At 40.2% G+C, this 22383-nt stretch overlaps 2 protein-coding genes across 2 annotated transcripts; both read right to left on the bottom strand.

Moving 5' to 3' along the window:
* Positions 1 to 4196: 4196 nt before the first annotated feature.
* On the bottom strand, positions 4197 to 11968 carry LOC139471582 (uncharacterized). The gene is made up of 7 exons (XM_071253960.1): positions 11947 to 11968; positions 10957 to 11164; positions 8978 to 9138; positions 7931 to 8072; positions 7041 to 7177; positions 6194 to 6341; positions 4197 to 4467 (listed from the first exon to the last, which is right to left on the bottom strand). Exons 1-7 carry the CDS (start codon positions 11966 to 11968, stop codon positions 4197 to 4199), a joined length of 1089 nt encoding a protein of 362 aa, XP_071110061.1.
* Positions 11969 to 15469: 3501 nt separating this feature from the next.
* LOC139471528 (uncharacterized) lies at positions 15470 to 19550 on the bottom strand. Its single transcript, XM_071253903.1, has 7 exons — positions 19529 to 19550; positions 18707 to 18914; positions 17887 to 18032; positions 17547 to 17685; positions 17119 to 17255; positions 16640 to 16784; positions 15470 to 15964 (listed from the first exon to the last, which is right to left on the bottom strand). The coding sequence occupies exons 1-7, from the start codon at positions 19548 to 19550 to the stop codon at positions 15688 to 15690; spliced, it is 1074 nt and encodes a 357-aa protein (XP_071110004.1). The 3' UTR covers positions 15470 to 15687.
* Positions 19551 to 22383: the final 2833 nt, after the last annotated feature.

Genomic DNA, 22383 nt, shown 5'->3' with positions numbered 1-22383 from the left:
TCATTTCTGGTGTCCCGCGCCGTGATATTGCTGGAATATTGCTGAAAGCGGCGTAAAACCATACTCACTCATTATTGTGTATGTAAGAACAAGTCAGACCAAGTTTGCGTAATTAGGTCTTTACATACCACGTGTTGTGTTTTGCATTGGAGACTTGTGGATGCTGTGTAAACATTCAAGTTGAGTATGTATGTTTTTACCCCGCTCTAAGCTATATTCCGGCAATACCATGGGGGTGGCACCAGAAATGGGCTTCACACATTGTACCAATGTGGAGAATCGAACCTGGGTCTTCCACGTGGCGAGCGAGCGGTTTAACCACTAGTCTAACCCACCGCCCGTATCAGGTGAGAAGGACAAAAATATAGTATCCAAACTTTATATTCTGAGTAAAACGTAAGCAATATTGATAGACACATAAATGATGAATCAGAAATAGACGAGGAAAATCTCTTCTTGTAAATAAACTATTTCTAAAAAGAGCTGACAACAAATTTGCTCTGATATAAATAACATACATTAAACAGGCACAAATTTAGACCTATAGTTATAAGAGTGGTATCGTGTTTACTTTGGAAACCCTTTGTCTACAGTATCCATGACAATAAAAGACAAAATACCCATTTCCATAGTCATAAGAAATATCTGCTAAAAGCATCCCGACTGTCATGAGCATGTGTTATACCAAGTGTTCGCGAAAGGATCAGCGGATCCTGCCTCACCGGTGGCACCCGTCACAAACACATGCAAAGGCTAGTCAAGTTTACCTAAAAAAACAACAACACGCGAACGTATGGTACAGGTCCAAATAGGGAATTGCATCGGATATCATTTTTGAAACTGATGCGTCAAATTTGGAACTGTCCCCCACGTGTCTACCATGGCACAATTAGTGACATACAGACATCAAATACATGTCTAAAGTATTGATCGAAACTGGAAATAGTGTTTAAGACAGTCTGGAACTGAAGGTAACTGCAAAATGTTTAGATAATTGTTCTATCTCCAAACAAACAAAATCTGTTTTCCAGAAAATGTATGATCTTTTCGAAAGATTAACATGGACTTGTCACTTGAGAATACATGTGTACATCTTCGTGCCAAATACAGTGTAGACTGAAAGACATCTACAAACAATACAAGCATGACAATTTTCAAATCGTTGTAACTAGAAAGTTGTGTTTTTGGAGTTGGAACAACCTGTTTTCAGGGCACGACATGTTGAACGCTTTACTGGGGCCTTGAATGTTGTAACAACTTTTGCGTACGATGGTTATGACGTATTTTGATATGCTGGAAGAAATTGCATGCTCGATTGTACCTAAAAAGTTGTCATATGTAGACACCAAATCTTGGAACTGCTGGAATATTGCTCGACATAAATGTCATGTTGTCAGACTTGTGGATAGTGGTTTGTCACTCTGAATCTTAAGATCTACATATGACACAGACAGACGAGGCGAGGCAGTCTCACTGGCCTCCATTGTTTCTGGTTCAGGTGGGTAAATTAGTTGCCGGGAATTGGATATCTGATCATCCATATACGTGAAGCTTCAGTTAAACTTCTTGGCTTTATTATTTTGTTTTGAACTTTACCAATCTGAGTAGAAGTTCAGATTCATATGAAAAAGAAACAGATAATCTACATGGGGGTGGGTGTGTGTGTGTGAGGGATGGGGTGGGTGGGGGGTGGGCAAAATTGGTGCCTATTGGGATGCCTACTGTCTACTATATTTCTTCTTTTTGGACAAATTGTCACGAACCTCTGAAGATAGATATGTAACTATATCTCTGGACACCACGTTTGGTAACAAGTTCCCCATGGAAACTTTTTCCTCAAGTTTGTTTTGTGGGATAGTGGTGAATGTTATGAAATTGGTTCTTTTCTGAGACTGCAAAACGCAAAGCAAGTCCTTGAAGTCCTTGAGAATCCACATGGTAATAATTCCAATTGTACTTTCTGTCAATATTTCCTCACAGTATTAAGGATTATTATTCCCTAGCGTTGATGTTTTATAGTATATCACGCACCTTAATTGTCGGGCAAAAGAAAGTACATACTTAAAAAATGGTTTTGACAAGAAAAACAACACAAACGTTATCCAAACGTTACTAGGCTGAAAACAGTCGCCGAACACTGCAGACATAAACGCTGCTTATTGTCTTGAAAGATGCTTGTCTTCGGTCATGAAGCCAGAATAGTGTTGGAACCCGGCGGGAATTCCGTGTTTCCAAATAGGTGTCCCAACTGCACTTGGCAAGAAAAGTATACTCATGTTAGGTCGATAAAAGGCCCGAATCGCCCTCTTGTCGATCCAGTATAGGTACAGACATTCGTCTATAAACTGTCCAATCAAGAAACTCGTAGACCGATCATGCCTGCCATGTTCATGTACCAAACAAGAGCAGATAACTCAAATTCAAGTGCAAAACTAATCATGAAAAAACACTTGTAATTTGCTCCACTATCCCACAGGAAAATCCCACATGAAAATACCATTGGTGTAGTTATCTATATCTTCAAAGGTTCAGAACAATTGTCAAAAGTGGAAGTAATTATCATGTGAGGTTTACTGAGAAAACAGCATGTGAAATGCAGGGAACATAACATTTAAGCAGGGAGGCATCCCCATGGGCACCATTTATGACACACACACACCCCACACACACACTCACACACACCTGCCCCTTGCCCCCACCCCCCACGATCATGCAAAACTTGATTATGACAGAAAAATGACTTCAGCTTTTTATAAGTCATCGTTTCCTTTATATCGAGCAAAATTCCAGCAGTCCCAGCCTCTTCGCAACTTTTGAGGTACAATCAAGCATGCTCTTTGAATGAAGATTTCTAAGAGCATCATATAAATTGTTTGTCAGGGTGAACATATTCAAGGCCTTAATAAAATATCTTAGTTTTGAAAAGTTTCATGGAAGACATGGGGAGGACATTTAATCATTAGACGCATCAGTGAGAAAAAAGCTGTCCGATGGAATTCCCTATTTTGACCTCTACCACATGATCCAGTGTTTTTTACTTGTCTTTGCATGTGTTTGTGATGGGTGCCACCTATGGTGCGGGATACACTTTTATTGAACACCTGATATCATCATGTGACAGTGATACATAAACACATGTTAATAATTCAGCCGGAATTTGCTTGTTGCTAATAGATGTTTTGAATGCCTTGAATCAAATTTGGTGGAACAGTCAACTAGCCCGAGCATAGCACCAATTAAATGATAAGAATGTAACAGATAGATTCTTGATAGTGACGACTAGCACAGTTCAAGATTTTAAACTAATCATAATATAATACACAATTTAATATAAACATAGGGCTGACACATTTATGACAATCATTTGATATTTATTCCGTATGTACAGGTAGGGGTGTGATGTGACACCTCATGATAAACAGTACAGCAAAAGTTAAGACTAGCAAACAGGCATTTTTCTTACAAAGCAATGTAGGATCTACTGCTAGTGGACTTAAAAGCTACGGATTACGGTACAGATCCTTTGAATATATGCTATCATCTTGACAGTGAACAACCACTACAATACAAGACAGACAACGGAAGGTGAACGAAAGGTTCGCACCTCGGTCGCAATGAAGAGTGCATTTGTTTTGCCTTGCAGTACAAAACAAAAGTGCCTCTATTTTGACATTGGCGCGATAGATTCGCGCATCGTTTGTGATCAAGGAACAAACGTGCTACTGGCGCAACCGTGACGAAGAAGTTCCGCGCCGCAGTCTCTTTCAAGAGGGAAGTTTATTTTGAACACTTGTGTATACGACCGTTATTGTATCCAACTAAGGTAAACAAAAATGGTTTTGAATTTAAATTTATACCTAGTTTGAATACAACACTATTTACAATGGGACCAAAGCACTACTGTACCAGAAGCAGACAATGTAAGAACAATTGTATGTGCATTGTAAGGAAATTTAATTCAACAATTAACAAACATAAATACTTTGTACTTCATATAAGGAGTATAAATAAAATATTCATTAAATAGTATTTTCTCTTTTAATGCGTTTTATGTAACGCAACACTTCACAAATAAAACACAAACAGTACATTTTCCTTTTCTCCGTCATTAAGACTTCATCAGGATGTTTGTTTCTGTTTTAACCATCACTCTGCAGTATATTTTTTCAAACAGTTTTCGGTGAGGAGTGACCAGTTTAGTAAATTGAAATGGCAGCCATCAGCACAAACGGAAGTGTTGCCATTGAGACGTAAGCGGAAGTTGCACCACCACCAAGTCTTTTGTCTCGCTTGAAGTTGTCGACGTGGCATATTTTGTCAACGGTGCTTTTCAGACTCTCTTGACACACATCAGGGAGCAGGTTGCACTCCAGCTCCGTCCTGAGACCCATTACAGCAGGGCTACACGACTTGTGCTTCTTTTGGCCCCAGGCGTCAAGGTCACAGCCTACATGGTCCACGCGAATCCTGAAATTAATAGGTTATGATTCATAATCAGTCAAATGCGCCTTGTGAAAAGTAACATACAGTATTATATATCTTCATATTTCGCTTTCAACCATTTTCAGCCTAATGAAAGTCATTCCAAGCCAATTTTGTTTACCTGTAAACTCAAATTATATTTCTCACAACACACTAGTTGTGAGACAAAGTCTCAGTTTTACACAGGATCGTATAACAATAGAATTAGAATTTAGTCTGGGAGTAGAATTTGGTCTGGGATCGAGAATTGTCCTTCTTCAACACTGTAAAACTAACATATCGTTTTTTTGTTTCAAATAAGTCAGTAAATGCACTATCGAGTCCCTGGATTTTGTGATCCTTCGCCTGATCGTCTGTTTACAGCCCGCCATGGCATGGCAAGTGTGCTGCTGAGCGGAATCAGGCGACAAACAAACACTTTTGTATGCAAATTCTGTCAGTGGCGAGTGCTACCGGTACGTCAGGTTGGTTGGTCCGTTTGTTGTTTTACGTCCCGCTCAGCAATATTCCAGCTATATGACGACGGTCTGTAAATATTCGAGTCTGGGCCAGACAATCCAGTGATAAATATCATAAGCATCGATCCACGCAATTGAGATCGATGACATGCATCAACCAAGTAAGCGAGCCTGACCACTCGATCCCGTTAGTTGACTCTTACGACAAGCATAGTCGCCTTTTACGGCAAGCTTGGGTTGCTGAAGACCTATTCCACCCCGAATCTTCACGGGTCAGGGCCTGTCCTTTCCGCGAACACCTGGTGTCATCCATTTAATTTCCGCCTCTAATTTGTCTTTTGCGCCCAATGGAATCAGTTTCGGCGGATAATCGAGATTAGTTATTCTTTGGCGTTGACGTTTCATATTGTCCTTTTGCGCAGTTCATAGCATACGAAGAAGGTCCTAGGCACTGTCGACGTTGAATATACCAAGAGTCAAAATTGTTTCTTAGCATATGTTATTTTAGAATAACATTGCACAGTCGAGAAAACAGTGGATCTATCTACTTCACAATTCCGTGGTGTGCCAGCTTTTTTAATATCCAATGCGATAACGACTATTGTGATTACAGTAAGCGTTACAGGCCACCGAAGTGTCGTTTACACATTACTGAAACGTAGGACACCATTGATTCATTGACTCACTGTCCTTATGAGTGTATGACCAGGTCTCAAAGTTTATTTTTGTTACCAAGTAACCGTATGGCTACAAATATTTTCCCCCAGGTAGCCAGTGGTAAAATTTAGAAGTCAAACCAATAGTGTAGGTTGCCAAAAGCATTTGAACTTATCTTTCATTAAATAACTATTATCATATATTAGTGGAAATTGTACTTGAGTACTCGAACAATGATGCAATTTATGTTAGTAGATTATATAGGTATTTCCTTGCTTATCCAATAAACTATCAACTAAAATAAAATACTAATTACATTAATATTTATGTATTTCGGTTCATTGCTGACTTAAAGAGGAATTATTTGCGAGTACAAGTGGTAGCAGACATGTTTTTTTGTGTCTAAAGATGTGTAGCAATAGAATTTAGTCGCCACAAGATATTTTTCAAGGTAGTCATTTGGCCACCTCAGAATTTTAGACAGTAGACAAATTAAAAATTAGGTCGCATTGGCGACCGTTTTAGCCGCAAATTTGAGGCCTTAAAGACGTGTAGCTGCATGATTATGTGCATGTATATGCATGTGTATGACTTACTGGCAGAATCTGTCCATAAACTGCTGCTCCTCCAGGTTCTCTTGCTGGGAGGCCAGCATAAGCTGCACAGTGTCCTGGGTCTGTTTCTGCTGACATTGCAAAACCGACTCGGTCTGCTCCGCGAAGCAGTCAATACCGATAAGGTACACTGAAACAAACAATACAGAAAACTTTCAGATTAAGGACGGTGAGTAGTCTCGTGGTAATCTTTCGTAGACAGTGTCGAGAAGCTGGATTCGGTTCAGCACGCTGAAATACGTGTGAAGTCCTTCATTGGATGTTGGTTATTGGTTATTTACTGTGTGTTCATTATTTTGTCTGCTCACTCAAACTGCAATCATCTCCCGAGATCCCGAGTTAACATCTCGCGTTTACATTCATTGGTTATAAGCTTTCGTGACATGGTGTTGTCGTTCATTTCTTCGGGGAAACAACAGAGAACCCCATCCATGCATTACACCTCATCCAGTGTTTGTGTGTTTGTTGTGTAATGCCGCATATTCCGCATATACGAATCGAGACGGGACAATCCAGTGATTGACATTATGGCCATCGATCTACGCAGTTGGGGTACGATGACAAGCATCAAGCAAGTTAGCTATCCTGACCACCCGCTTCCTAAGGTCGCCTGTTTCGACGAGCATTGGTTGGTAAAGACCAATTCTAACCCGAATCTCTCTCTCTCTCTCTCTCTCTCTCTCTCTCTCTCTCTCTCTCTCTCTCTCTCTCTCTCTCTCTCTCTCTCTCTCATATGTTTCGTATTTTTACATATTCATATTTGAAACAAGACTCCAACCAGTCTATGACGTGGCCTGTCTCGGTGGTTTCGGTCCAAGGTTCTACTTACGATCAGTATGCTTGCACAAGACTCCAACACCTTTCTCCATGGAGTCAATGTCCAGACCAATAGCTCGCAGCACGATGGGAGACTCGGGACAGTCGTCTCGCCTCTTTTTCATACACATGACGAGAGCGTCCTTGTTTCTGGAATGAGACTTATGATAAAATCCCCGAACCCTAAAACATATTTCAGCACTATCGACAACGATCAAGTCCTAAGCCACCCGCCTCTGTAATGTGGCGTCGCCTGGTGGTCCTTACGTTTGTGAATTTACGCGAAATTGGTCTGCTGGTCGTGAGTTCGAATCACAGGCTAACCCCCATTGTTAGTCTTGGTTTGTCAGCACCACACCGTGCTCGTAGGTTTCACAGCTGGGGTGTATACGCTCATCTATTCACGAACACTTGGTATCATGCCAATTTCAAAGAGATTCATAAACACATGCTCGTGATATCGTCGGAATTGTACAATGGATCTGTCAGCACATTTTCTATGATTATGGAAATGCTTTCTGTCGCTTTTATATACTTATTATTATGGTTATTCTTATTTTTAAAAATTCGCAAGACAGTCAAATGCCTTCGACCGATCTAATGCAATTTTGTGTTACTTTCCCCAAATAAGTTTGAACGCCATGATGTAACTTAAATACTTTCCAAAAGCATGTAACCCACTCCACCATTAGAAAACTATTGACTTCGTAAGCAAGATATGCTTAAGTATGAAAATCAAATTTGAAAATATATTTCGTCCTTGAAACAATTGGAATCATTTTTGGCAAATACCCCAAAGACCAAATATTTTCGAACCAATTTCGATATTCCTAGTTATCAAAGTGCTTGCGTTGTGTGATTACGCCTTTGACCTCCAGATTATTATTCAAAAGGGTGACTCACTTGCAGAATGTCTGGGCCTGGTCATCTGTCGTCCCGATAACGGCGCCACGCCCCATTGTGGAATTGGACAGGAAAAGATCTGGGTCGAGGTTGGATTCAGTGTAGCAGTTACGTAAGTCTGTAGTCAGCGTTTGACGACAAGCTGCGGGTTAGCAAGAAAGTCAGGTGAAATATTGATCATAAAGTATTTCAAAGTTCCATAGTTTGCAGAAATGTTTCCATAGTTTGCAGAAATACTTCCATAGTTTTCAGAAATGTCTCCAAATAAATGTTCCACAAGTGCATTGTGTAGAAACATATCCTTGCTTAGAATTACAGGAGCTACAATATTCCTTGGTGTATGTCTTTCAATTATTACATCACGGTTATTTTTTAAAATGACAAGGAAAACTAAAGAGACAATTAAGCAGTATATTGACAATGCAATGAAATCATGAATGACTGTTTTAACTGACTCGGTTTAACAATTAAATTAGTTGACTAAAATGTAAGACAACGCATCCTTAAACCAGCAAAACGACCCACAAGAAACACCTATCCCTTCACGATTGACTAGTTGCGATGCGAAAACACCTTTGTTTCAAGTGGACGTGTGTGAAGCCCATGTCTGGTGGCATAACTGGAGTATTGCTAAAGGTGGCGTAAAACCATACCCACTCACATATATTGAACTCAGATATGCAGATATTAGATATAATGAGTATGAATTTACACCTCGGTTTATTTTAACACTATTCCAGAGCGCCAGAAATGGGCTTCACTCATTGCACCTATGCAGTGAATGCAACCCAGTGCCCTGTTCCACAAAGCGATGTTAGCCCTACGACTACCGTAAGCCGGTGTTAAAGTATGAGAGTTACGATCATCTTAGCCCTAAAATCGCTTTGTGGAACAGGGCCCTGGTCTGTGACGAGCGGACGCTTTAACCACAAGGCTACCCCACCGTCCGAGACATGCTGGAGACAACAACGCAGTTTCTGCCTCATACGCCAACCAGCCATTGATGCGAGCTGTTCAGGTCAACAATACAAAGGATGTGGCACTTACGATGGGCACAGATCTGATCAAATGATCCAAACAAAGCCCGGAACTGACGGTCAATGAGGGGGCGCTGGTCCTCGGGCTGGGTCGGGCTGGGACTGCACATTGAGGCGTTTATCAGTTCCCTCATGAACTCAATGCCACACTTGACAAGGGCTTCTTCTTGACTGAAACAAAAATCATACATTCAGACTGTTGGATACACGGGTTAAAACCCAATAATGATTTAACAAAAAAAGAATTGCTATCGTGTGTGGCAATGGCTGCTTTATATACTATTATTGTTAAACATATTTCGTATTATCGACCACTGGTTTACTCGTTTCAGATGTCAGTCCACAAAATCACAATAATGATATTATTATTCTACAGATTAAAAGAATTAAATGCAGCAAAGAGGATTTGGGTGATCATGACACAGTCAGGATGGTTAGGCTCATCATCAGCTCAGGGCCCTTGCCCCCTCTACACGCAGCCCAGACAGCGAATGGGACTTCCCACAGGAAGCGCTGCCTAGTCAAACCCAGAACCTTTCGGAGAATGTGAAGACTCCCCAACACTGCAGCTTTTTGCATTACCCAAATTGTCAGAAGGACTGTATTCCTGGCAGCAGACCGTGGTCAGACAATAGATTGGGAGGTGCCAAACCTAAGGCACCGAGAACAATAGGGAGTCGGACAACTTGGTACTTGGGACGTAAGCGTGACATTTCGAAAGCGAGGTTCGCACATTTGCCATGATTTTCATGAATCTCATCAATCACAATAGTGACGTAAAGAACAGTAAATTCAATTATATAAATTCTTTCGTTGGATTTATCAAAAAGGACAAGATCAGGTTTGTTGGCCTGGATAGGTCTGAGGCTGTATACGGGCCTATTCAAAAGAATTATATATCATTTTCCATGATGACCACTACATATTCTGGGTCGTACCATGGATGGACCTCTGTGTCGAAACCACAAGCATGGCGAAGACGGTAATATAAGAATCGAGCCACTCCATCATGTCGCTTAAGATACAGTGTTTTTACCAAAGCTGGGCATCCACTGACAATGCGTCGGACAGTCTCATTAAATTCATTGCATAATCTACATTTCATGTTTTAATTTTGATGCAAAATCACACATTGACGGTTTCGAGCGGGAAGTAACTGGTCTTGAACAGCAAACAGAAAGCCTTCTGTTTTACTTTTTTTAGGCCAGCCGACTTCATCCACGCGAGGGACTCTGCAAGGTTGATGCATTTCTCAACACACTGCACATTAACTCGATGCAGTGTTCGTTCAGATAGCCTCTCCCTGTAAAAACTGAGTCTGGTCTGATTTGATATGGCCCTTCGCTTGGGTGACACTCAGCACTTCAGAAACATCAACAAAATCAACATTGACATTGAGATTATGTCCCACATCCTTGGCTCGGTTAAGAAAACCTTGTTTTCATCATGAGTCTTGACATGTTTCAAAAGAGGATCATCAGACAAATAAATGTGTGCAAAAGTGCAAAATACAATTCTATCACGAAGAGCCTCCACGTTCTTCAAACCACACCCTCCCATTATGATTGGTAATTATCAGCGATTGAGGGAAGAGCGAGGGTGGTTGGATCTATTGTTTGACATGATTCGTCGTGTCAAGGACGGGTCCAGCATAAGTATATGCGGCTTTGACTTCATTGCGACATCCCCCAGTTAGGACTACCCCCCACCCCCAGCCCCACACCCCGAAGCTGGTTAACACTTGGTTACAGAACGCAATGGAGAAAATCATCTCTCAACTCCGCAGCCCAGCCAGCCTCCCTCCGGTATACAAACCAGCCAAAAAGGAGATGGTATTTGCCCCAGGGGGAGGCGCAGAGACCATCCATGAATATCTTGGACGTACAACTCAACTCCACACTTCTTGAGTGTGCGAAAGCATCAGGATGTTATTATTATTATTGTTTTGCTGTTAATATTATTATTATAAATAGGTTACCCAGTACTCACCCACAAGCCTGTGTTTTGAAGGTGTTGGGATCGGTGTTGTTTGGAGCTTGACCATTGGTTCTGTTTGTGACCAACCAGAGAAAGTTGTTCACGTCCATGTTGCTGCTGCCGACACAGGCGTACAACCGCTGCAGAAACGTTTGCTGGCACGTGGTCATTCCAGTGGTCTGCGCGGTTGCCATGGAGATGAGTGTCATGACAACACAACCTAAGTGGTGATTATGAATTGAAAATTTGATTTTTATAATATAAAATGTAATTAACATTATTAGTGAACAGGTTCTGCCGGCACTACGCTCATGGTGGAAACACGTGACGGGACGCAATATTTACAACGATCTGTCCTGCACTGCCGAAATACGTGTGACACTATGACCTTCAAGCATCACTATCATTTTCATGTACGTCGCACATTTGGTTGAAATAGAAACGTCAATGAAAATGCTGCATGGAAATAGTCTGTACAATTTTTACACAACCGATACCAAGGCATATATTGCTGGTAGTATGATGATGATGAATGTAACCTTATTATGTGACCACAAAATCCAATGACATCGCATCAGCGTTATTTTATCTTTCCTTTTCGATCTATTTCTATGTAATATAGCCTAGAGCATTCGTAAATAGGTGGTTGACAAACATTCATAAGGTGGATAAGTGTAAAATACAGTTCTAGTTTTGTATAGAGTATTTCAACTACTTGTTGTACGGATACTTTCTTAATGTATTAAGATATAATGTTATCACATTGTAATATACTGTCATTTACATGTGATTAACATAGGTTCCTTGTGGAAAGTTAAAATGTACTTGTGCTCAAATTAAACTTTTGAAACGACGCATGCACTGGTTGGAAAATGCAAATTAAACAAAATTTAGCGCATTGAAACTTTTGTCGAACAGGTAAGCATGTCCTCCGCTACCGGTAGCTTCCGCCACTCACAATATTTGAATAACAGTAAGTCTTAAAGTTCAAGCACTGCTTACCTGTTATGAGTTTTGCCAACATCTTGGTGTATCCTGTGGAGTGTTGGCGTTTCCAACCCCTGTGAAGCACTGGACTAAAAGAACATAGATACTTTCATTTAAAGATTTTAATGTGTATTCCAACAGCCTGTGACGTAATTGAATGAAAACGGAGGCAACCAATCAAAGTAGAACATAATATGACGTCACTGATCCTGAACGTCAATCGTGAGAGAGGGCTGACAGCTGATGAGTCTGATTGATTACTTCTGGGTACTGGGGATGACCTGAGGCAAGGCGACACTTGGGATAAGAACTGGATATGATAACTTATGTAGCATTTATAGATTTAATAAATCACACAAATTAGTTTACTTGAACATTATTCGAAATATATTTTCTGACAACTTCAGGTGCATCGAACATTGCAAAATGCAAATCAGAGTAACATGTATTATTAGTAACTATGTATTACAATGCATAACGTTAACCATGAAATACGCTGCATTCAAACATAACGGGAAATATAATTTCATATTGACATGTCGCAATCAATCATTTTGTTCTAATCCAGATTATTATTATTTTCACAATCAATTCAGACTTATTAACAAAACAGATGTCATCCTCTGCAAAACGCGACCAATTCTGAACGAATCCGATTTTCAAAATAAATCAAACTTCTTTATCTGTCGGTTTCATGCATTACGCACCTGCTTATCATGTAAAAACAACGAAAAACATCACGACACAGAAGTGTAAAAATATTTTTTTTAAACTACAGTAAACTACATATAACGAACACGCTGATGAGGAACTGGTCGATATAATGAACTTATTTTTTAGTCCCGGCCATTTGTTGTATATATGCTGTATTTATGCTTATGACGAACTACGGTTATTACGAACTAAAATAAGTGGTTCCTTTGAGTTCGTTATAACCGTAGTTTAATGTAAAATCAAGGATGGCATCAAAAAAGTTTTATATGAAAACAACGATAGATTACAGCACTGTTTGCATAAATTGTTTAAACTAGCTCGTTTTCTTCTTACCGTAATCATGAAGTAACAAGGAATTATCAAAATAAACTTGGATCCCGATCATGTTAATATTTTTTAAGTTATTGAATTATTTCCAATGTCTACCGCACATATACTTTTTCTTATAAGTATTTCCTGACACAGGAAACTGAGCAATATAACCATCATAATGTATTTCTAATAAGTTCTTGTTTACATGGTTTCTCTGTTCGTCCATGTTTTGGTGGATCGATGTCTCCAACGCGTCATGGGTGCAACGACACTCCTTGCTGTCGCCTGAAGGTAATTAGAGGTCATTTAGAAGTTTCTCACGAAACCTTTCGGTTCTAAGCTATAAATACGGAATCAAATCATTCTGGTCCAAGAGAGCAATGGTTGCGCACATGTTGCGCACATTGACTACTGTTAATTTTAAAGAATTTTTTAATGTGTATTGGGCACGGAATGTAATTCTGATAATATTTTGCGTATTTTGCGTACATCATTCTTTGGAGTACCTCCTGTCTTGAACATCTAAACCTTACTTCATCAATGTGATTTAGTGATGGCCTTACGGTAACTATCAAGAATAGCAGAAAACGTCATTACTTTCTGTGCAGTGGTATGACGTCATTTTGAATCCGATCTTTTGAGAACAAGTTGCACTGTGGGAAATATATATACATAATTTGGGGCCATGGCATCCTTACCATACATGTAGATACTAATTATTTTATAACAATTAAGGGAAATACAGATTATGAATTAAATCAAAGACGTATGTACATATCTCTATCTATATATGCCTTTGATTAAATTTATTATAAGCGAAGCTAGAATTAACACAACATAAATGTTGTCATTTCTGTGGGCTCTCACCCATACCCCACGTGATACCCATACAGTGAATGCCCCATGGCTATCGCTGACTAGTGTGTAAATTGTGTGTAGAGAATGTGTGACACATCACCTGGATACGTAGATGCTGACACTGATACAGATGACCATATGCCCATAATCTGTCTCCGTCCCTCGAAACAGGATGTCAACACTTGCATACCTTCATGGATAAGACTTTTCACTTCCTTGTTCAGTTGCTGGATTGTTGGCTTTATTGGTGTAAATAGAGTCGATAAAACCCTTCCACAATCATAATAATATTAAACCTAAAAGCCAGATAATTACCAGTATCGATTATCCCTCGAAAGGCAAAATATAGGTAAAAAATATATGAATGGATCACTTAAAATCAGTCATAACATCCTGTGTTCGCGAAAAGAAAGATATAAAACAGAATTTATTGTATGATTCCGGCTGTGTTAAAAGCATGCATTTATGAATCACTTCAAAACATTGACGATACTGTCGCCTTCTACTCCGGTGGCACTTCTCACAAACACACGCAAAGGCAAGTCAAGTGTTCACTTGAACATCAACATCAACCATTTTGTATTGTAACGATCATAAAATATGTAAAAAATGACAACAGGTGTTTGCGAAAAGGGAAATGGCTAAATATCTCAATTCATATGATATTTATGGTATTCAACAGATAAATAAATCCTGTGAAGTTATATTCTTCCGATGTCTGGGTTTATTCCCTGGTAGAATGCATGTAATGATTCCAGGTTACGTTGCCGCTATGGTGCATATTTTGTTACATTTGCGGAAATGGCAGCAGTGGGTTTGATGATCATGTCGCAGTATTTGTATTCAGAATACAGAAGATTGGTGCTCTTTCGTATGTGTGTTATTGTATAAGAGAAGACCACTCTGCAGTGCTATATAAAGTATCAGACATGTCAAGGAAGGACATACACTGATTACGTGTCATCAGTAGACATACTGTGTCATAGAAGCACTTGCTGTCATTTTAACCACAAGAAAATGAAACGTTAACAAAGATCATAAATGTATTCTAACCCGCTTTTTTGTAGCTAACTGTTCTGTTTAGCAACTTAAAATGTTACATGTCTCTGGTTAAGATAACCATCAGAGACTAAAATAGACAAGACACGTAAGATGGTTTGTGGGATCCCAGTTGACAGCACTTTTAGTGAAATCCGGAAGTTGTACTTTTACTTAATTCATAGCTGGGATCCGGGCGTACTCCATACTGATGCCACTGATGATTCCTCTGAGTAACTTGAATCAAGAGGTGAGACGATGCATACCTATAACCCAGGGGACTACACATGAAGACTTTACGTTTGTTCATATGGTATGCAAGCATGTTTTTGTGTCATTAGGAAATGTTTGAAACACTGCATTATTTTTGTGGTCATGACCATGTGGTTGCGTGTATGTTTTATATGATTATGGTGATGCGTGCATCACTGTTTAACCATGTACTCCGAAGATTTCCACTGAAATGAAATTGAAGACCAACAACTTGTTTATGAACAAAATATATTTTTATTAAAAATAGTACTACACTAACGGAATCATATTTACATGTATTGCATATGCACGGCATCAATTAAAATAGGATTTAGGAATGTACAAGAATATTGTATGTTCTTGATTTACGAAAGCAAATGAAAGCTTGGGAGATCGATGGGACATGAAGCTATGTACAACAATGGGTTGGCGATCCTGGATTGTCGGATTGTATTGTGGTAATGCCAAATAAAAGGAGAATGAAATTCTTCATGGCCGTCATAAGCCATTTTTCTGTCAACGCTGATCAACTTTGTCAGATTTCGGGCCAGATTTGATGGATTTACTTGAACTTAAAGTCATTCACTCGGTTGAGAAAATTCCAGCTATGACCAAGATGGCGAGAGTCGACCACGTGACCATGACGACTCCGGCGCTTGCGTATTGCTCACGTTCGTTCAGGTGGAAGTTCATTGGATTGCAGAGTCTCTGGTATTGTTGCGGGTGTGTCTGCATACAGAGACTAGGGAGGATCTTGCATTCTAATTCGTTCCTCAGACCAATGACGGCTTTGTCACATCTGTCGTGCTGACGGCGGGCCCAGGCGCCCAACTCACAATCCACCTGCTGAAGACGAACGCTGGAAAAACGAACAACACTCTTGTTAGTTTCTTTATCAATGGGCCAAAAAATAGTCTATCAATTTTGAGGGGATTTCGATAGATCCCGTGGAAACAATTTATTTTACTTCAGAAATAATATGAAACAGTTGTATTGTTTGTAAGAATTAAAGAAATGGAATCAGGATCTTTTGAACAAATGTACTGAAAAAGCTGGAGGAATAGACTGATGTGTTGTTCTAACTAATAATGTTCCATGGTATCAGAATGTACTGCTAAAGGGTCGTGCACAGTTGACAGATACCACCTGACTCCAGACAAGGTTGTTAAACCCTGCCCAGTTAATACGAACAAATGATAACAAGCCAGTGAAAAAGAAATCGGACATTATTTGAGTTATTTTGAACAGTAATCTATACATTATAATAGCATGTCAGTTTCATGTTGGAATAAATCCCGAGGTGAATCAGGTTTTAGACGTTTAACACTTTGATGAAACCCAAGAGCAGGGGTAAGTTGCTGACAAACCAAGAAACATGATCGAATCTGGTATTCGAACCCATGATCATAGTATTCTGACACGCGTAAGGGGCGCAACTGTGCAAGACGACTTGGTTACATGTGCCCCCAATTTAGTAATAGATAACGAATTATTGCACTAATTCTCCGAGGTACATCTGTGGACAGGGACGCACCTGCAGGTCTGCATCTTGAACTGCTGTTCTTGCATGGTCTGTTGCAGGAGGAGCTTCATGTTCTGCATCTTCATGCTTCCGTCCTGGAGGCACATCTTCACCTCGGGGGTGGGGCTGGTGAAGCACCCGATACCGGCCAGGTAAACTGAAGGAGGAATGCTTTAGTTGAATAATTCAGAAACGACACATCATAAGATAAAATCAGAGACCTTAAAAGAGACATGTGATCTGAACTACAGTACGTGAAGCGCTGGTAGCAGTATCACACAGCCTGAACTCTTCAGCGAAGTGTTTACATGCTTTTGTCCAAGAAGACATTGACCGTTGTGAAAACACTAAAGCACTATTGCCCTACAAGAATGTCTTGAAGTTGTTAGATGCGGTTAAACTCATCGGTCGACCTCTTGATTCTTATATATTAAATTTCAGTTTGTTTATCAATGTTTTGCACTGTGAACAAAGAATTGAATAATTGTTACCTCTTGGTGCCTGGCAGAGCGTCTCAATTCCCTTCTCCATTGACAGGATGTCCATTCCTATTCTGTAGAAGACAGTTGCGGCATCGGGGCACATCTGGGACTTCTGACGAATACACTGCATAAGCATCTGTCGGTTGCTGCAAGAAACAGGCGAAGGAAGATGAAGACGAAGGTCAACGTCAGTCATGATGGTTTGACGATTGACGTTTATTCTTACTATTCAAATTAAATTATACAACAATAGTTTTTTTTGTGAAAAGGTTTTGCGATTGAGGGAAATAAAGTGAAGTTTATGCATGAAATGGATTGTTAATTTACTTTGGGATAAAGTTAATGAAATACTTTGGTGGAATCTCATGTTTTGCAGTTGAAAGTGTTAACTGACGTTATCCATCCAAAATGTACAGTGATATTGTTAGTGTACATACTTGCAAAATTTGAAGACCTGATCTTCATTTGTACCAATGACTGCTCCCTGGCCCCACGCACCATCAACGAAGGTCCTTGGGTCGAGGTTATTGTAACTGAAGCACTGACGAAGTTCATCCAGAAGCGTGTATCTGCAGGCTGAAATGGAAGATCATTTTAACATTCTGCTTGTATTTTCCTAACGAAGATAAAGTGATTTGAATTTCATTCTTATACAATTTTGTTTATGTATTGAGATGTTTTGCTTTCATGTTGAATCATGCTAAATAATTCAATGGAGGTAGAGTTTCAACACCGAAAGTATTTTAATAGTGATTTAAAGCAGTTTGTAAGACTCACGATGGGCACAAATCCTGTCGTATTCCCCAAAGATATTCTTGGCCTTGAGCATCAGCTGTTGTTTGTCCAAGGCGTTCATGCAGAGTGAGCTGTTGACCAATCTTGACGAAACCAACTGACCACACTGGTCAATCTGAGGACGGAGGCTACGAGAAGAAAAAAATGTTTATTGAGTGGCTGAGTGATTAGGGATGATGCTACAGCATTGTGCCGGCCACATCACCGCAGGGAACACAGAAAAGGGATATCACACATTGTCCCCAGGTGGGGAATTAAACGCGGGTCCTCTGTGTGACAAGCGAACGCGTTAACCACCGACCTACATATGCTCCCCCATTCTTTACTGATTTAAGACTTATTGGAGTTAGATTGTCTGGCATTGCATGCAGCATTGTTGCATTATTGTAGCCGTATTTGAGTATAGAAAACAGATTCTGGAACCAGGAATATGGAATATGGAACCGAGACATTCTTTGCAAAAGGAGTTACCAATATACTTCTCTAACATTCGAAGGAAAGTAATATGGGATCATAATGTTTTTCAAAACATATACATGGAGGATTTCTGTTGATGATTTCGAATACGGTGAAATCTCATCACTCCTGATCCGTTTGTTCGGTAGATAACTATGAGGAACGTCTACATATCTACACTGGACATTAACACAGACTCGTTAATCCGAAGATTCGTTATTCGGACGATTATACTGGGAACGGTACCGTCCGGATTAACGGGTTTCCCTATACATGAGACATATGCCGGTTCTGACATTGGATGGGGCACCGATAAACGCAAGAGATGTAGTCAAAGCACACATACTTGCAGGCTCGGAGCTGGAACTGTTGTATTCCTTCGGGGGGCATTTGGCCGGAGGTGCCATTGCTGGTGATGTAGGTCAGGTGGTTAAAGTTGATGGACCCGTTCTGGACACAGCTCATCGCGCTTGCCAGGAACGTTCTCTGGCATTGTGTCGCCTGTTGGTTTTGTTGGCCCCGGACTTGTGTCGTCACGGCCAGGAGGACCAGGGCTGGAGATGCAAGTGGAGAATTAGTGAGTGAATACGGATATATTTTGGAGAGAGCCATAGATAGGTTCATATAATATACCCATCTGTAAAAAGTGAGTGAATAATTCTGGTTTTACGCTGTAGTTATCAATATTCCAGCAATAATATGATCGAAATCTATTTCACACGTGAAATGTGAATGGATCGGTATGGAGTCACACCGTATTTAGTCATATGCCAAACAACTACACGTAGAAATGGGTTTAGCACATTGTACTCTTGCCAACCTAACACCAAACTAGGATGTTTTTCTTTTTCGTATTGTTCACAAAATATAGATATCATATTTGTAGAGAGTTCAGCTATTTTAGGTCTCCCACTGTTCTTTCCAAAGTAGATATGTTAATGCTTAACGTTTGTTTCAGCAAGTGTTTGGTTATTGAAAGTGTTGGTAAAGTAGAAAAGATTGATATAGGTGTTAAACGTTTAATTGAAAAATTGTTAATGAAAGTTACCCTTGAATATCAAAACTGTTGAAATATTTCGTATGGAGATATAGTTATAGAGCTCAGTACCACTCGTCCATGTGAAGGGTTTTTCTTTACGAAAAGATCAAACAAGTCAGTTTCACTCACCAAGTGCGAATCTGTAATCCATTTCACCGTTGTTGTACAAGAGACCACGAAGTTGGAATGGTCATGTTCAGGTCATGTGAGGCTTATATACCCATGTGTTAAATGTACGGAATGTTAATCATGCGTGAGGTATTTCTATTGATCTATATGCATCATTAACGAAACAGACACGTGTGTCATCGAAACAGAATTAATCGGGTGAAATATGGCTGTATTAATTAATGACTGACGCGTGCTCGTTACCACTAATCACTCTGCTGTACGATAATATCAGAAGTGTGCCCGCTGTAGTCCACGATTGCAATTATTGACGTAACTTTCGGTATGCCGTTGTATCCAGCGGGCTCTGTGTTGGATCATCATAACTTTAATAAGAAATGGCGCCTGTTGTTTTGTTTTTGTGTGTGTGTTTTTTTTCGGACAGAATTTTATTCTTAGCCTGAAACCTTATACACCTGTCTCAAGTGGAGTTTTCTTTACATGTAAAGATTTAAAAATAATATCATATCCGATTTGATTTCTTTTCTTTTTAGTTTGAAATTTAATATTTCTACATTTAGATCGCCATGCAATTAATATGTTGATAGTAAGAAATCATATTGATATGATATGTTGTTCTGGCAACCGATACAATATACAGTAAAGTACGGTTATAACGAACTCAAAGGGACAACTAATTTTAGTTCGTTATAACCGTAGTTCGTTATAAGCATATATACAGCATAACTACAGCATATAGTCGGGACCAAAAAAGTAAGTTCGTTATATCCGTCAGTTCGTTATAAGCGTGTTCGTTATAACCGTAGTTTACTGTAATATGAAGTGATATGATAAAAATTCTGGTGTTCTGTACTCAAAGTGTGATGAAATATTAGATCGTTACCATTCCCCCTTGGATATGTATCGCAGTTTTAAAGAAACAATTTGAACGGATACTATTTTTGTGTTGTCACATAATCCATGTCATCATAATTGTTGTGGATCTTTTCGCTACAGCTATCTTTCGTCACAATTATATTTGTTCCAGCATGTATACTATCACTCGGTTATTTCAAGAAATATGTCCTTTTTCAGTATTTTCATATACAGTAAACTACGTGTATAACGAACACGCTTATAACGAACTGACGGATAAAATGAAATGTGTTTTGATCCCGTCAATTTGCTGTATATTTGCTGATTGTATGCTGTATATATTCTTATGACGAACTACGGTTATAACAAACTAAAATTATTGGTCCCTTTGAGTTCGTTATAACCGTAGTTTACTATATTTGTGGTCTTATTAACAGTTTCTGGGGGTTGGGTACAATGGTGTACCTTGTAATTAATACAAAAACAATACTTTTCTGGATGATTATTCACGCCAATAGTGTTTGTCATGGCTATCTGAATGGTGTTTGCAGGAATGTTTTAATTGGATTTTAAGTTCTCAATTATTTATTCATTTCAAACTATCTTCTTTAATGTATGTGTACCGAGTGATGTGGTGCTGGGAAACCTATGAGACAAGGTTGCTGTGACAATATAATACTGTAAGTGAGTGAATATGGTTTTACGTCTCTTTTATCAATATTCCGGCCGGGACACTAGAAATTGAACCCATGTGGAAAATCGAACGCTGTCCTTCGGTGTGACGAGCGAACGCTTTAACCACCGGGCTTATCTCGCCGTCCCAGTACAGGTACAGCTTTTGGAAACAGGAGGGGTGCGTTTTGCTACAAGTTATACTTAATGAATGCCAATGAACCCCGAAGCTGTTTGTGTTTTACAGTTGCGTTGTATTTGTGTGTTTGTTTTCTGGATCACCGTTAAAACAATAAAACTCCTAAACGTCTAAATATCTGGAAGGTTCGAAATCACCCCTGCACGCCGTCTCCCCACCCCTGCACCCCTCTCATCACCCTGCACCCATGTAACCCCTACACCTTCGCACCTTATCTACCAACTACTGAACCCCCGCAGCCCCCCCCCCCACCCCTCCCCCCTCAACGACCACAGTGCTCTCCTCACCCCTGCACGCCCGCACCCGCTGTCCCCACACCGCTGTCCCCACCTCCCACCCCCAGACCCTCTCTCCCCACCATTCCTCGCCTACGCCGCTCTCCCCACCCCACCTCGCCCACATCCGCTCTCTCTACCCTCCACGCCCACACACCCTCTCTCTACCCTCCCCTCCCGCTCCAGCTCTCCCCACCCCAAGGGATCCGCGTTTGTTGTGGTTTCAATTTGCTTATTCTCCGTGTCATCACTCCTCAATGCGTACAACAAACAGTGCATGGTTACTGGTGCAGTTAATGTAAGTTACAGCGTAATATCTATTATACACGGGATAAGATGTGACCATAAGGTGTTGACTTCCTCTGTCGTATTGTCCAATGCGACTTAATCATACCCAGCCGGGGGCACGTGCATGGGGCAGTCCCGGTCCCGGGGGGAGAGGCGATGATTCAGTGTCCTCTTTCTATGGGCACGTGACTGTGATGAGTCAAGTAAGTCCTCCAGGTAAACATTCTAAGAAGTTAGAAAATTTTAGTCTAGAAGAATGAATGCATTCCCTGATTATGACGTACGGTTAGTCATTATAAAAGAGCTCTACCAGTACAGCGATGCCTCAGACACGGATACAGGGGCGGTCGGGTAGCCTTGTGGTTAAAGCGCGCGCTCATAATGCCGAAGGCCCTGGTTCGATTCCCCACATGGGTACAATATGTAAAGCCCATTTTTGGTGTCCCCTGCCGTCATATTCTGGAATATTGCTAAAAGCAGCGTAAAACCATACTCACTCACTCACTCAAACCCGGATATCCCGGTAGCTGTCCCCTGATGTACATCCATATATATCAAATAACAAT

Source organism: Haliotis cracherodii, unplaced genomic scaffold (assembly GCF_022045235.1).
Source record: "Haliotis cracherodii isolate W230 unplaced genomic scaffold, xgHalCrac1.p SCAF_23, whole genome shotgun sequence".
Lineage (NCBI taxonomy): Eukaryota > Metazoa > Mollusca > Gastropoda > Lepetellida > Haliotidae > Haliotis > Haliotis cracherodii.
Note: the sequence above shows the minus strand (reverse complement) of the source record. Positions and strands in the feature narration are given on the sequence as shown.